A 17,116-nucleotide genomic window follows, 5' to 3' on the forward strand; every position below is an offset into this window, starting at 1 on the left:
CTTACACCTCTGCCCCAGGGCAGAACAGGAACCTGGTTCCTTCCTGGGCGGTGCCTAGGGGCTGTTCGCCTTTGCTAGCTCTTCACCACCCCCTTCCCCTCTTTTGCTGCTTCTGGCTGACCAGAGGTCCCCATCGTAGAATTCCCGAGTCCCCAAAATTACCCCACGTGCCATGTAGAGGAACTCAAGAGAGGTGTAGGAATGAGGGACCCCTGGGGACAGACAGTTACTGTACCAAGGTGATAGTCCGGAAAGCTCACTCAGGGCATGTTGAGCGGAGCCTGAACAAGTCTCTATTTCAAAGGGGGTTGAGCTGTGCAGATGTTCCTTCAGGAGAAGCTGCTGCCGGCGGTGGAGCTGATCAGGAGCCCCGGCTGTCACTCCTCCGTAGCCACTCCGAGGCTGCGCTCTCCCTGGGCGGCTCCTTGTCAGTGACTGCACACGGCGAGGCTGTTAGACTGGCCCTTCTTACCCCAAGTGGGACACTTCAGTGGGCAACCTTTGCCTGGGGCCTCCCCGCTGGCCTGGCTGAGACTTCTCCGAGCTGCGCCGCAGTCTGAGGCCCTCCCTGCCCGGCCGTGCTTGCCCCGTCCTGTGGCGGCAGTCTGCAGGCTGGCCCTGCCTGCTGCTTTCCCGTCTCCTTCACGTAACTTCCCCTCCATAAATCCCCCGAACTCCTGCTCCTATCTTGGCAGCATCATCTTGGAGGACCTGAAGCCACACAGTGACCACCGCCTTTCCCACTGCCATGGGCCTCCCACATCTCTCCAGAAGGCTCCTCAAGGAGCACTTCCCAGCCCCGCTCCCGCCCGCCCCTGGCCCATGCACGGAGGCCGCTGGGTTGAAGTCAGTCCAGGGAGCCTTCCTGAGGGCAGACTTTTAGCCACAGATTTGAAAGCTGTGGACGTGGCCAGAGAGAAAGGGAGTGTGGGAGAACATAGAGGTGCCGCTCATTTGGAACAGAGCTGCCCCTGGGAGATGACAGCGGATGGTGGCTAAAGGGGGGTGGGCAGCTCTCCAGGGGGTGACCCTACACACACTGGGACAGCGCATCGAGGGGTTCACATCTGAGCAACACATACAGGGGAGCCTGCAGGTTCCAGGGCAAGAGATTGTGATAAAATTGGAGTCAGAGCCAGTGGTTCTAGTCTCTAGGTAGAGGCTGGCTCGGATGAATGAGGGGAGAAGAAAGCATCCGTGGGAATTAGGGGCGGTGAGTGAGCCCGTGCTGAGGAGGGCAGAAGGGAACCTCTGCCCTGCCCGGAGGGACTGGCCGGGAACAGCTGCCCCGGGAACCTGCCACAGCCATGCCGAGGCCTCGTGACAGCCTTAGCCTCTTCTCACAGGACCCTGGGGTGAGCCACAACAGAGTAACTTTAAGAGGAAATTTCAGCTCTGCTGACGCCCAGGGGAGACACAAAGGAACTTCTTTCCAACCAGGCAAAAAGCCCAACACTCACCTCACAGAAAGCACCAGCTGCTGCTGTTTTACTCTTCTGTTATGAATATTTATTTTTTTCTTAAAAATGTACAAAAAATAAAATAACTGTATTTATAGTTTATAGATTCCCCATTTCCCATTTACAAAACTATTAAGTTACATTTGACTTTTCTTTTTTTAACAGGAGAGCAAATTGTACATATATCAATTTCCCTTGCTTGTCTTTAAGAAAGGGCTGTTCATAGAATTTGGCACAAACCCTCTATTTCTGTTGCATTTTCATGATTTTAAATAAGAAGGAAAATAAATGTTTGATTCATTTCACGCTTCCTAAGTTTCTGGGCTGGGACGTGCCTTAGTCTTTTGGGAACCAACTCCAAAAAGACATCTGACTGCAATTTTCTGTTGGTCCCAATTTCCAAACACCTGTAAAGTCTGAACAATTTGGAGATGTGTAAGGAAAACACTTGCTTCACATGTCCCTCGTCTCCCATGGATTTAAAAAAAGAAAAAGCTTATTTATTTGAGTGTGGTTAAGGGACAAAAAGGAAGAGGAGGCAAGTTCTCCAATCTTCCTGGAGTGTTTTTGGTCAGGAAATTTTGCTCGTCAAAATTCTGCTAGTACACAGGGCACGACACCTCAAAGCTAAGCCAGGGCACTCTGGAAATGCAGAGGGGAACAGATCAGAAGGGACATGGCACTGCACCACCCTTGGGTGGCACTTGCTTCATATCCTTTGTTCTGGCCATGGTCACTACAGTGATTGCTCATTAGGACAAATGCAAAAGCATGTCTGCTTCATCTTCTGCCTGGGGGCAGGACCAACAAACAGTTTTCCAAAGAGGCTGGAGAGAGAAGGGTGGATAGCCTGTGTCAGGCTGCCAAAAATGTCTTTTCCCTACTCTGGTGTCCTAGGCCCCAGCCCAACAGTATTTGCTGCTACATCTGCCAATCACGTTTGAAACCATTCCTAACTCAAGGAGCGTGGGAAGTGCATAGTACACATGTATGTCCAACACTGAACTTGTCCATCTTAGAACACAGCCCCCTTAGTGCCCAGGCTGGCCCAGGGTACGGCTGTCGTGCAGGAGGGGACAGCCTGGAGCAGAGCTGAACATGGGATGCAAACCTTTGGCACCACAGGAAGGGGCGCCACCGAGGACACACGGGAGGGCTCCCCCTTACCACCACGCAGGGATCTTCTGGGGCACAGCACCTGCTCTCTGTTCCATCCAATTCCTCTGCAGCCTCCAGGGGAAACAGCTAAGCTAGAAGCAGCCCCTCCGTCCTGCTCTGGACCTCAGGGGCAGGTGGGGAGAGCAGGGAGCCCTGAGAGAAGGGCTTTCTGGGGAGACGACAAAGTGCTTTACAAACAAATCTGGACCTTTCCGTGGAAGCCGCCCTAGATCTGGGGCCTTGGGTACAGGATGTGTCTGGCTACCGAAAATCTAGTGCTTCAGCCCGCAAGGGTGAATGCAGACCCCTAAACCACCTACCTGTCCCCTCAGAGAGAACACGGCCTACACAGTTCATCATCTGTGATTGTTTAGGGGAGTGTTTTTCTCCTCTTCGTCTCCCAGGGCATGGAGCGGGAGGATGCAGGCTTCTCTCCCCGTCTCCTCCTGTGTGAGGCAGGATTCCGAGGAAGTCCAGCGCCCAGAAGCCAGGCAGATAATCCTCCCTGCCCGTCTTGTTGCGCAGGAGGAAGGCCCAGCCTGCACATTCAGAGCAGCGCGGTTGGCCCGGCTCTCAGAACCGCAGTTGGGCGTGTAAAGGGCCACTTGAGATGAAGGACGTGCTTGTAAACTGCGAGGCGCTACACAGTGTCCAGGGGCCTCACCATAGCCAAGGAGTCCTGCAGCAGGCCCCAGCGACAGGCGCCTGATGACAAAACCCCTACAGAGCCTCTCTAGAAAGCTCAGGCAGTGCCTGATACCCAAGCTGAGAAGAGAGCTTGGACAACATGACCTTTCCCATGCAGCAGCTCAGAGGAAGAGTCAAGCAAAGCAAATCATCACAATACAAACGTGGTGGCCTTGGGGAGGGTCGTGCCAATGGAGAGGGAGAGGAGGCTCCTCTGGGGACAGGGGACGCGGCTGTGGGCACACCCGCTGGAGTCCATTAAAGGCCACTCCCCTTGCGCAGCATGTCTCCTGAACAGGCACAGAGGCTGAAACCCCTTGTAGAAAGTGGATTCTCCAGGTATGTGCCTCCCCCAGGCCAGGGGCAGTAAACATGCCCACATACCACAGGTAAAATATATTATTGCAATATTATAAACACTATGTACATGCGAGTCAGGCATACGTCCTGTGTTAGTTACTAATTACATGGTAGCTGAGTGTCCTCCTGTACAAGGCCTGGTGGCCACTCGCTGGGAACCCCTGGAGGTATTTAGCAAGACAACCTTCTCCAGAGCAGCCTGAAGGTGTTGACCAGTAGGGGGCGTCCGCCTCTTACCCCACCTGTGACTACTGCACAGGGAAGTCGCCCATTTTGTCCAGCCACTCAGGGGGTGTGGAGAGGTGAGGAAAAGGGATGAGAATGTTTCAGGCTCTTTGGGGGGAGTGTTTCTCCTAAGAAGGGAACTCTGGACGGTCTCACTTGGAGCCAGCAGTGACTTGCAGAGTCCTGGCGGGCCTGGACCCAGGGCTCTGGAAAAAGGTGGGTAATAAATAAGAATCCGCCAGGCCCAAGGCATCTTCCTGAGGGGCTCAGGCTTCAGGTCCATGGTAGGAGCCGGTGGATGGGCCAAGCCCCCTGGCGGGCAGTGGGGCCCGTGCAGTCTTGTAACAGCAGTCGTGAGAGGGGTGAGATGGGTTTCCGGGGTCTGGGGCCTCCGTCTCTCCCGGGGAGGAATGCACTGCGAGCTCCTGCCAAGGGCGTGCCAACCCCGGGCTCAGATTTCCATGAGCGTGATCTTGAAGCCTTCCACCATGCTCTCCATGTTGAGGATGAAGGTGTCCTCATTCGAGTAGTGCTCGATGATGTTGTCGTCCATGTTCACCAAGATGCTGTCACAGGTGGGGGGAGGCAGAAAGAAAGATGCGGTGAGCAGTGTGACGGTGCAGGGGAGGCTCCGGGCGGGGGTCTCTTAGCCATTCTTCTGCAGTGGGGGCTACAGGGGCATGGAGGGGAGGGGGCACAGGCAGGGAAAGACCCTCATTCTATTTTCTTTCCCCAAAAACCAGTTTGAGGAAAACAAAGCCTCAATTTCTCAGAACTAACATTCAACCCAACCCTCTTGCTTTATAGATTAGTAAGCTAAGGCCCAGAGAAGTTGGGAAGCCCAAGATCACAAAATTAGCTATTGACAGAGCCAGGACTTAAATAGTTAGGCCCCCTATTTTCATTAAATCTATTGCTTTCTGAAAATGCATGAATAAAAAACACGTTGCCTCTGCTCTTAGGAGGAAGAGGAAACTAAACAAGAATTGCAGCTACCCTTTACTGAGCATGTAGTAGGTGCCAGTGTTTCAGAGACCTTGTATTTAGTTCTCATGGCAACCTTGAAGGGAGGTGTCTTCATCACCATTTTGCAAATGAGAGAATGGAGCTCAACAAGGTTTAATCATTTCCCCAAGTTCATTCGGCTAGTGCACGGCTGAGTGTGGATTTGAAACTGGCTTGGCCTCACTCTGAAGCTCATGCTTTGCCCTCTATGACCTACTCCTTGGCTATTTCTGATGGGTTGAGTTTGGAGAAAACCTACAGCTTCCAGAGTCTGCCCATGGTCTGAAGACCTTGAGCTAATCCCAGTCTTTGAAGTCAGACAGATTTTAGTTTGAGAATAAAGAACTGACTCTATCATTTCACAGATACGTGTCAACAGAAAGGTTGCTCAGCCTTTCAGAGCCTCAGTTCATTCTTCCGAAAAAATAAGTACCTCCACCCAGCTTTAGAGGGATATTGTTAGGATAAAAGCATTTAGCACAAGGCCTGACACAGAGCTCAATGAAAGTAAAATTTTAGCATCAGCACATGCATCTGCACTAAGGATTTCTGCTTGGCACTGACCTTGAGACACCACTCAAATCTCCTGGTCAAAGGAATAATGCACCCAGCCTAATACACTGACCTTGGAAAGAAGTGCGACATGCATTTTAGTGCACTTTCCAACAGGGCTCAGGCAGAAAGGGTGTCCTCCTCGACCCACAGTCAACCAAGAGGCCCCACCACTCAGGCAATAAATATCCTTTATGAAAATGGGCCAGAGAGAAGAGTTTAAAGACCCATCTTCTACTTCCTATAGAAAAGTAGCTCCAGAAACTGAGTCAATGAAGACCCTCTTCTGGAACCAAATCCAGCTCCTGTGGCCACTACTCTTAGACACGCATAGGCAAGAAGTCCATACAGGGTGGTAGATAACAGAAAGCGGGAGCTAAGCCCTTGAGCTTTGAGGACACAGACCTGGGTTCGAATCTGTGCCCTACTTACTGAACATGACACCTTGGGCAAGATGTTTAAGTTCCCTCTGGCTTAGTTTCCTCATCAGTAAATTGGCAATAATAACAGATTCTACCTCATAGAGCAGTGAGGAGTGAATAGAGGAAAGCGTGTAACGCACTTAGCAGGGGACCTACTGAACCCACTGAATACCCAATAAATAATAGCAATTGTTCTTAACAGTGAGAACAAACAGGTCCAATGATCATTTTAGAACATTTTGTTAATTACCTTGGATGAATTCCCTATGTCCTGAACCATTTTTCCTTCCTACTGTGCCACCGTGAAGCCAACCCCTACGGCTGCAAGTGATTCCCTATAAACCCCACTCTCTGCATAGGGGTGACTTTGCCATTCTCCCCAGTGTCCTCACCACCTCCAGACCCCTCTGGTCCACCTGCTTATCCTGTCATTGGAATAGGCATCTCGGCTGACATCATGACAATGTGCTGTCGTCCTCCCTCCCTCTCTCATTAAAGACCTTCAAAATGCTTTGCATTTGCAAGCTCCTCTGCAATCCTTTGGAAGGACAACACACAATTTTTACACAATTTTTACGAAAGATACCCAACAGAATTAACAAAACTGGGGTTTTATTTAGTTTTTTAAGGCATCACATAGACTTAATCTGACTTAGAAGTCAATTTAAGCTCAGTTACTTTCTTACCCTTTTTTGCTTTTCTTGTAAAGCTTTGCTATCTTCTCCACAGGCAGCCCATATTTCTCGGATATCTGTAACACCAATAACAAGAAGACAGATGAACATGGAAGGACGCCCACATAGAGGAAAGGGAGAAAGTTCCAATTTCACCCTCCTGGACATTTTCCCGAGCACAGGGCTCTTTGCTCCTGAGTTAAACTCTCAAAACACTTTCTCACAAGGTTTTCCCTTTGGAGAGACCTTAAATCATTCAACAAAAGATTCAGCCACAAGGGAACTCAATCTATGAAAAAAGTGGTATTTCAGAACAATCAGAAAAAGATGAACTCTAATCATGATGTTTGATTAACTAATAGCCATATAGAAAAAAATTTAACAAGTTAGGTTGGATCCCTTATGCCACTCTTTATGCCAAAATAAATTTCAGGTGGATCAAAGATTTACATGCAAAAGATGAAACCTTGAAAGTACAAGAAGGAACCATGAGTTAATTATTTGTATAGCTATCATCTTAAAGTAAGGAAGATCTTCTTAGGCAAGACATGAAACCTGAAAAAAAAAGGTTAAAAGGTTAATTAAAACAACACAGGATTAAAAATAACAGTATTGCAAAAACCACCATACAAAGGCTAAGGACAAATGATGCACTGGGAAACATTTTTGCAAAATGAATAAAAGACACGGAACTAACTTCCTCAAGTTAGAAAGAACTCCTGCAAATCAAGAAAAAGACTAATAATCCAGTGGGGGATAAAGAAAACAACACGAAAAGCAATTCACAGGAGAAAAATATAATCAGACAATAAGTACATGAAAAAATGCACCACTTCACTCGTAATTAAAAAATTTCAAATTAAAGCAATAGTAGGATATTAACTTTATTTTTCAGACTATTAAAAACTAAAAAATTGATAATACAGTATCAGAGTGTGTGAAATAGCAACTCTCATATTCCAGAGATGGGAGAGTAACAAGCTTAACCCTTTTGGAAAGAAATTTGGCAGAAGTTATTAAAATGTAAAATGCATATTTCCTTTGACCCACATATTCCATATCCAGTAATGTGGTCACTTAGATGTATGCAACTTTCAAATCATCACTTTTTATAGTAGAGAAAACTGCATATAACAAATATTCATTAGACACATCTTAATATTTTCACAGTTAAAAACCACATGGTCATTAAAAGAAATGTGGGAAGCCTATTATGAATTTACATTTTTTAAAAACCTTATTATATTAAGGGAGAAAAAAACAAGTTGCAAAACAGTGTATACAGTGTGATCCCACTTGTATTTTTAAATATATATATGTGTAATTACATAGAAAATTTTTGAAAGATCCACCAATCTATAATGGCTACCATTGATAGATGGAAACAGAGAGATTCTTTCGTTAATACTATTTAATATTTACTTTGTCCTATTTGTTTTATTTTTATAATGACTGTGCTTCACTTTTATAAATATAAGGTAGTAATAATTTAGAGATGGAATCTGGGAAGACCTGCCCTAAATGTTTTTCTTGTCCTCTCCATTCCCAAATCACATATACCTGCCCCTTCAGAGCCCAGCAGTTCACAGGCTGGGGCAGGGGAGGTTTGAGTTTAGATTCCTGGAAAGTCTAGCAGAGGCTAGAGAAAGAGGCTGAAGATCTCTAGAGCAAAGTTGAAAGAGCTCTGGATCCTAGGAAGAGCTCATTCTATGGAGAATCACAGATTCCCACCCCTTCCATCCCTCCCACCCTGCAATAAGCCCAGATGGAGCAGAATAGGTAGGCCAAGGGCAGGGAGAGCGAAAGAAGACTGGGGTGGGCAGCCTGCCTGCTGCGCTCCACTGACCATCACTGACGGGATTGCCCCCCAGCCACACCTGAGCCAAAATGAGCCGAGTATGAAAAATAACACATCCAGGGGATGCTATAGACAGAGAAGAAAATTGACAGAACTTGTGTTGGAGGCATCCATTTGAACAGAACATAAAAGAGCACTTAAGAAGAACATAAAAGAACACTTGTGAAGAACACTTATGAAGCTCTCATGTGCAAAATTCAGACACACAAATATGATCATTGAACTAAAAATATTTAAAATGTCAGCAAATAAATGGAAGGTTAGGTGGTCAATTCAGCAAACCAAAGAGTGTTAGGAAAAATCAAGTTGAAAAACAATCTCAAAGGGCAAAGCAAAAATACATAGCATAGATGGAAATTGTGAAAAAAAAGAAAAGAGACGTTGATGAATACAGTCAGACCATAGAAGATGTGAAAATGACACCAGACAGAGGAACAGCTGGAAAAGAGGAAATAATTGAACATATAATAGAAGAAAGACTTATGTTTTTAAATAGTAGGAGTATCCTGAATCTCAGGACAGGTCAATGAGAAAGCACTCAAATGCCTGGCCACTCTGAAAAGTGCCAAGGGATGACTGTACTTATAAAAGAACTACCCAAACAGCAAATGCACCAGAACAGAGGCTAGGCAAGGGCAAACACAAGCATGAACTAGAGTGTACACATGGTTACATGGACTGGGAATGTGAAACATAAGTGCTAAATAAGGATTCCTAAAATAAGAAGGACATAATGCAAAGAAAACTCCAATCATATCCTAGAACAAAAGTACTAAACTATTTTAGCAAAATCTAGAAGTTGGGAGTTTGTAGGGATAAGTTAAACATTTCAAAGGGTTCATTCCAGTGGGAGGGGGGAAGGAGAAAAGAAAGCTCTAAATGTCGCATCTTACAGAGGGAGTCGGGGGAGGTAGAGGATCTTGGTGGGAGAATAATTGGAATTTTATTTTCAAATAATAGAGAAATAAGAAGAGATTGAAAAAAATTTAGGAAAAGTAAAGAATAACTTTTAAATTAAAAAGGAAAAAAAAAACAGTAACTTAATCCAACTGGAAAACTGAAAGCAAAAGTAAGAGGAAACCACAAAGTGAAATACATAATAAACAAAAAGATGGAATAAATAAAGTCAAGTGTATTAGTCATTATGCCAAGTGAGAATGAACTTCATTCTCCCAGTAACAGCCAGAGTAGTTGAGTGGCTGGAAAAGAAAAGAAAAAGAAAAAAGGAGGAGAAGGGAGAAAGGAAGAAAAACAGCTATATGCTGTTTAACAGAAAAGTCTAAAACGATGTGGTAAATAGAGAAGGACCAATGGGTGACCATAGCAATCAAATGCAAACTAAAGGAGGAATGACAGGGGGGATATTAGACAAAGTATACTTTCAGTTCAGTGGATAAGAACAGACATAATATAATGAGAAAATGCACAATTTATGGGAAAGCTATAGCAGTTATAAAACATCATGCATCCAACAACATAGCCCTTAAGCAAAAGCTATTATAGACGTAGAAAAACCTTGAAAAATGCAATTATAGTGAGAGGTTCCAATATACCTCTTTTAGAATTGAACAAATCTAGTAGATAGATAAGTAAAAAGTTGAATAACACAATATACTTTACATAATATAATAAAAATACACATACACACCTCAAAACTTCACATCTCCTAAAGAGACTCTCTTATGTCTTGGGTAACAAAGATACACCACATTGGATGATAATTCAATAAAATTGGAAATAAAAATTTAAAAAGTTGCCAGAAATGTTTAATCTCTTGGAAATACCTCCTATATTACCTTGGCTGTATAGGAGCTCACCCTACCTTCCTTAGAAAGGCAAATTACTTTAGCAGCTTCTTGGGTAGATATTGTATCTTTCTAAATAACACTAGCAAATTTCCTTGAACATCTTTAATGCTGTTTTCAAATCAGGTCAGACACTCAATAGTGTAGGGTTGACATTGCTTTCATCCCTCCTTCCCCAAAACTCCCTTTGGAAGAATTTAGGCTTCCTTTCTCTCTTCTTCCCATGCTTGGCACCCACACAATTTGTCATGTCTTTTGGTGTCCTTACTTGCACATGCAAATCAAAAGGGAATTGCCGAGGTTGAGTTGATTCTGCACAGAGGGCTCAGAGTGAAGCTGCTTTGCTGAAGGGATGAAGGAAAAAGGACCCAGGTATAGCCAGTTCTCAGAAGAGAGCTCACTACCTTCCCCCTTCTCTGGGGTTCTAGAACCATTCAGTCATCAGAGCAGGTGCACAGAAAAAATGCAACCTACTTCCACATTGTTTATAGAGCTGTCATTTCCTCAGCATGGTTGGTCTAAGCTTCTTAACCTGGGGTTTACAGGTGCCCAAAGAGTATGTACATGAACTTGGATGGGGAAGACATTCATCCTTATTTTTACTAACCTCAAACTGGAATTTAGCATTTCCTTCAATTTCGAGCATACAGTAATAATGGCAGTAGCGGTGTCTTTGTTATCAATGGAAATCACAGATATTTTTGTCATATTAGAATTCTGCAGATATTTCAAAATATTGAAATATTATACTCCTTCATCATACTTTGAAATTATAGTAGTTATTACTCTCACCCACAGATAATATTTAATGCATGAATAAGGAGCCCATATGTTTCTATATCACAAGCATGCTTTTTATTATTTTGATGACTACATATCAATATAATTGGTTTCCTTTGTAATCCTATGTACTTTATTTTATACATTTAAAAACATTATTCTGGGCCCATAGATTTCGCCAGACTGCCAAAGGTATTCATGGCGTGAAAAGGTAAGAACTCCTGATAAGCATTCTTTGCTATATATAACTGCTTACTGTGTACTTGGAGTCCCTGGAGATTACGTTATTTGTACCTAATTATCATTTTGACTTGCTTGGTCTTTAAAAGCTGGGTTTTTAAAGTTTAGTGTCACTTGGAACCTCTTTTTAAAACAAACTGAAAAAGCAAAATAGAAACTTTTTTCAGCTTAACAACAACAAGCTCATATTTGTTGTCCTCCCACCACTACCCCCGCTTTTCTCAAAGAGAAATGAATTTGATATTTGGGTTTTCTCTTTTCAGGGCTATGAATCCCTGCTCCCCAAAGCATGAACAAAAACATCTTAGCTCACAAATCAATTGGTAAGAGTCAGAAGTAGGCAAGGGGCATAAAATCTGCAGAATTCCAGTTTCTACTGGGTAAGCCAAGAGTAGCAGAAGAAGCGGCACCGCAGTTGCTAGCATTTATTGAGTGTGTACTGTGTGCCCAGCATATAGGCACAGAGAGCTCTGCATCTGTTAATTTGCTCACATAAAAACAATGCAACGAGTACTTTCATAAGCTCTGTTTCTCAAATGAGGAAACTGAGGCTTCCAGTCAGTAAGTAACTTGCCCAGGACCCCTCAGCTAGTAAGTGGCAGAGCCAGGATCTCAAGGAGAACAACCTGGCAGGTGGCTTCAGATTCTGAACTCTTAGGGGAAGAGGGCATATGCTGAGAAGGTTGAGAGCAAGACTCACAGACCACATCCAGTACCAAGGAGCACCTGGCAAAGGTGACACTTGTGCCTCCAGGAGGGCCAAGTCCTGCTCCCAGTCCAGCTTTCAGTTGCAAAGGCAGCCTGACAACGCACCACTCTGACATGGTGTTCCTTGCCTCCACACAGGCCAGGGAGATGTTCTCTGCCAAATTCAGAACCCTGGAAAGTGAGACTGTGCAGGATGTTATGTAGAGGAAGCAGGCCATCTGCCGGGGGTTACAGAACATTCCTCTGCCTGGGGGCTGGATGAGATCACCCACGTAACCCTCCCTTTTATGGATGGAAAACACGTGCTACATGGCAGTTCTGTCAGAAGAGTGATTGGGAGTGCTTGGGTTTTTTTTTTCTTTGTGTTTCAAGTCTGAGCTGAGCATAACACTTTTATAATTTTAAGAAGTGCCTTTCAATGTTTGTAAAGACCCCCAAAGCTCCTTTGATACCCAGAAGGATCCTAGGTCTTGGACGCATCCAATCAAGGTGTCATTGGTTGTGTGATGATCTGTAAGTTTTAGACTTGTACTTTGTGGAAAGTTCCCTTTGCCCAGAAACCTCAGGTATGTGATAGGCAGAAGTTAGAGATTCCCACTGGTTTTCACCAATTTAGGATTCAGTCTGCCTTCTCTAGAGACATCTAACAGAACTGCGGGCTCTGGAAGCCAATTAGTTTCCATTGCTTTTATTTGGAGCTATATGCTCCAAATCAGCGTGGGCTCTTAAAGTGCACATCGAAAAAGCAGGAGACTCTTGCTTGCAAACACTTCCTAGGTGGCTGCATTTGACCTGTCAAGAGAACCAGGGAGGATTCAGGAATCACCTCTATGGGTGAACGACTCAGTCAGATAAAAAGTATGTGCTACTGAGGCCATAAGCAACACTTTCCTCCTTGTGTACATTGGCTAGCTTCACAGAGACCATCCCTAATCCTTTGGCCTGGAGGGATCTCAGTCTGCCTCTCTAGCTCATAGCATTAGTCAGCTGCTCTGTGTGTGTGTGTGTGTTACTATATATAGTCCTATATACCCACTTACAGAATATTTCTATGTGCAATTTTAGGTTCCATGTATACTACCTCATTTAATCCTCACGCCAACCCTACATCCCATTTTATTATCCTCATAATATTACCCCATACTATTACTCTCATTTCAGAAATGGGGACTCTCGGGTATAGAGGTTGAGTCATTTGCCCAGCCCAGCTGTCTGTGCGGGCTCAACCACCACACATACTACTTCTTGCCTGATGGCTTATTATTGACTGATCTCTTTTCCTTGAGTCATTGTGAGCCATGACTTGGAACGTTTATTCTTCTTGTACTAACTTTTCAAATGTGAACATCTCCCCAACTGCACTTGAGCTGCTTGAGGGCTTAAGTTGGCTCCATCACTTTGTGGAGCTGTGAGGCCGTTGGATGCTCGCCTCTCTGGGCCCCAGTTGCTGCATCTGTAGAGTGGTGCTGGTGCCATTTACCTGCCATGCTCATGGGGATATTAGAGGGATCAAGTGGAGCAGGGTATGTGAAAATCCTGCAACCCATGACACTCGGCATGGCGGCACAGAGGCTCTAGGGGAAACACAGCAGACGACAAGAGACAAAGCCCCTGACCTCATAAACTTTACATGCTACAGAGGAAGAGAGAGCAATAAACAACTAAGAAATATTCAATACGTCAAGTGGCGACAAATGCTATGAAGAAAAGCAAAGCAGCTACAGGGATGGAGAGAGCTGGAGATGCTATTGATGTGGGTGGCCTGGGACGGTCTATCTGATAAAGCAACACCTGAGCAGTGACCTGCAGGAAGAGCCCTCCTGGCAGAGGGAACAGCGGATGCAAAGGCCCTGAGGCATGAGTGGACCTACGGGGCTCCAGAATTAGCAAGGAGGTACAATGGCCAGAGATGCTTTATTTGTAAGATTATTAGGTGAAATTGTTCAGAAATGCCAACAGAAAAATTTGGAAGCATTACTACCATCACTATCACCATTACAACCACAATATCCTTGTCTTTAAGTTTAAAATCTAATAATAACAATAAAGGCCAGATGCGGTGGCTCACGCCTGTAATCCTAGCACTCTGGGAGGCCGAGGCGAGTGGATCGCTCAAGGTCAGGAGTTCGAAACCAGCCTGAGCAAGAGCGAGACCCTGTCTCTACCATAAATAGAAATAAATTAATTGGACAACTAAAAAAAAAAAATATATATATATATATATATATATATATATATATATGAAATTAGTCAGGCATGTGGCTCATGCCTGTAGTCCCAGCTACTTGGGAGGCTGAGGCAGAAGGATCGCTTGAGCCCAGAAGTTTGAGGTTGCTGTGAGCTAGGCTGATGCCACGGCACTCTAGCCCAGGCAACAGAGTGAGACTCTGTCTCAAAAAAAATTAAAATAAAATAAAAATAAAACCTAAAAATAACAATAAAGAAGCCAAAGTGAATCATTCAAGTTACATGGATGGCTCGAGTGACATACCAAATGTGCAAACCAAAAGAAAAATAGTCTCTATTCTCCAAATGACACCAAGTATGGGAATATTCAGTAATATCTAGCTGATGGAGAACTTTTTTTCCTTGTCCTATCTGGGTGTGCAGATCTGTATGGAAAATCATTTTCTGGCAGGTGAAATGAAGGTCTGAGTGGCTTAGGACCATTGCATAAGAAGAGTCATTATCCAATCTATCCAACCAAACAGTGATTCAGCTTGACATAGATTAGATAATAATTCCCTTCCTCTTTGTTGTGGTCAAGAATTCTTTCCAAGACAGTAAGAGGTCAGGGTGGTACAATCAGAACTAATCTTCAAGATAGGCATTTTCCACATTTTGCAGGGAAGGGAAGCCAACATTCTAAGATTGGCATACTCAAGCCCACACAGTCATGGCTGGAACCCAAGTCAATAAAGGCCCTCACGCTGCTGCACGTGCACTTATGGTGGGACCCATGAGCTCAGTCTTACATAGCGACTTCTTTAATTCAGGCTAACTCAAATACAGTATCTTTGGAAGGAAGAGTATAATGTCTGCTGAGTGTAAGAGCAGCCCAATTTCTAGATAAACAGAACTACTCCATGCTATTAAGTGGCTGGACTTCCAGACTACAGGAAATTCGTGTAGGCTGTAGGAACATTGTCGCCATTCCCAAATTGTTTGACAAGTCTACCTGATGTGGTACCCTTCTGACTCAAGCCTCAGTTCCCATCTGAAGGAAGGGTGGCAACACTGTTGTGTTCATGTCAAGATGACAAATCAACATTTCACCACCAATTGCCAATAAAGATTTTTTTTAAAAGAAAAAAAATGAGAACTTTTAATTTTTTGCTCTTTACCCTCCTGTACAGGTTTGCTTCTACATCTAAATACTGCCTGGCTGGGGATGGGGAATTGGGAGTTCAGTAGACGTAAGAGCAGGTTCTGCACTGGAGAGCAATCCACATCTTCCTGTTGTGACAGCAGCTGTGTCACCTTCATCATTGCCATCACCTGCTCAGCTAACACCTGCGAGTGTTCGTGTTAACTCACCGCTCTTGATGACTCCATTTTACAGATAAGGAGGCTGAGGCACAGTCAACCTTTCAATAACTAGTTCAGGAAGGGAGTAAAACAATGTGAATATTGCTATGGAGCAGGTGTTCCTATTCCAAAGACAACTGTAGGACACGCACATGTACTTTTTTTACATGTGGAGTTGTGAAGTCCGCTGGCCCGGGAAGACTGTGAACTGCTTCCTCAACAGAGACAGCATGCGGCCTTCCCAAACCATTGATGAAGGACAAAGGAGGTAGCCTAGACCCCGGGCCAACTGCTAAAATCCACAGGGATGGGTTATGAAACAGAATGTAAGGCTATTTCCTGGCTTAAAACTACCTCTGCAGAGAGTTAGAATACGGCAGCCGATTCCCATTCTGAGTGAGCGTGCACGTGGGAGCTTAGGACAGAGTCAGAGCCTAACACCAGTTCCCAGCCAAGGCACACACCAGCCAGTGGCTCTCGAGCCTCAGTGTGCCTCAATTCAACCGGGAGTTTCTCACCAATGCTGATTCCTGGGCCTGCCCTCAGAGTCTGATTCTGAAGCTGAGGGGTGGGGTTCTGGGATGGCATCTTTGAAACGTCACCCAGGGGATCTGGCGGGGCCACTTGGGGAAGCAATGCCTTAGCTCTACAGTAAGGGGTAGGGGGCTGCGTTGGAGTTTATGGGAAGCCGTTTTCAATCTGTGACAGGGTTCAAAGTCATGGCTTGAGGTCAAGCACAATACCTCTTCATTAAACAACTTTCCTTTCAGGTTAAGTTTTTTTCCCTTTCCTACTCAATGAGCATTTTTTTCTCTGTATGGAACTTTTAGTTGTTAAAAAATGTAACCCCCTACACAGGATGATCTTACTTTGAAATTAGGAGTTGAAACAAAACGTGGAGGCCAGGGTCACCTTGACTTCTTGTTTTAAGACTTTGCTGACTGTGGGGTCTTGGCTATGGAGCACAAAGATCATTTCTCAGGAGCAGCCTTCCGCCCCCACCTCAGGAGAGGGCTGCCCACGCGGCGCCTGCAGTTCCAGAGCCAGATACCCGGGGCACCGCCACCGCCCCCTGCCTCCTCCAAAATTCCAAACTGGTGGGATATTACATAAAGGAATCACAAGCCAAAATAACTTCCTATCTTTTGGACAGTAGGCAAATGAGTATTTGAGAAATTCAAAATCTCAGGAACAGGAGGAAGAAGTCTTCACACTGTGTCCTCCCCAGCGCTGATTCCTACGCAAAACAAGGTTGTCGTGACAAAGGCTGATCTTAGCCAGGGACTTGGTGTATACCAGAGGGCAGGCAGAGTTTATGCCTATATAGTCTCATTTAATCCTCACAACCACCCCGTGAATTAAGTATTATTATTTCCATTTTAAAGATGAAGAAGAGGTTAAGAAACTTGTCCACCTAGTAAGGGGCACAGTTGGAATTTGAATACAGGTTTTCCGAGGCCAAAGCCTATATGCTGACCCCCTAAGCTACACTGTTTACATATACATGTGTATACTGGTTTTACTTTATGCATACACATAGATATTACCAATACATATGTATATATACCAATATAGATACATGTTTATGTTATATAAACAAGTGTGTATTGCTAAGTGTCAGTGTGGTGACACTAGTGAGGTCCTGCTCGTCAGA

General features: G+C 44.8%; 1 protein-coding gene across 1 annotated transcript in view; it reads right to left on the reverse strand.

Annotated features, from left to right (window-relative positions):
- Nucleotides 1–1,497: 1,497 nt before the first annotated feature.
- GRHL2 (grainyhead like transcription factor 2) overlaps nucleotides 1,498–17,116 on the reverse strand; it is a 159,645-nt gene continuing 144,026 nt past the window's right edge. The window contains exons 15-16 of the mRNA XM_012762052.3: nucleotides 6,556–6,620; nucleotides 1,498–4,456 (exon numbers count right to left, since the gene is read on the reverse strand). Coding sequence (XP_012617506.2) covers nucleotides 4,342–4,456; nucleotides 6,556–6,620 — 180 coding nt within the window. The 3' untranslated portion in view covers nucleotides 1,498–4,341. The remainder of the gene's footprint in view (nucleotides 4,457–6,555; nucleotides 6,621–17,116) is intronic.

Source organism: Microcebus murinus, chromosome 7, assembly GCF_040939455.1.
Source record: "Microcebus murinus isolate Inina chromosome 7, M.murinus_Inina_mat1.0, whole genome shotgun sequence".
In the NCBI taxonomy this organism is placed as follows: Eukaryota; Metazoa; Chordata; class Mammalia; order Primates; family Cheirogaleidae; genus Microcebus; species Microcebus murinus.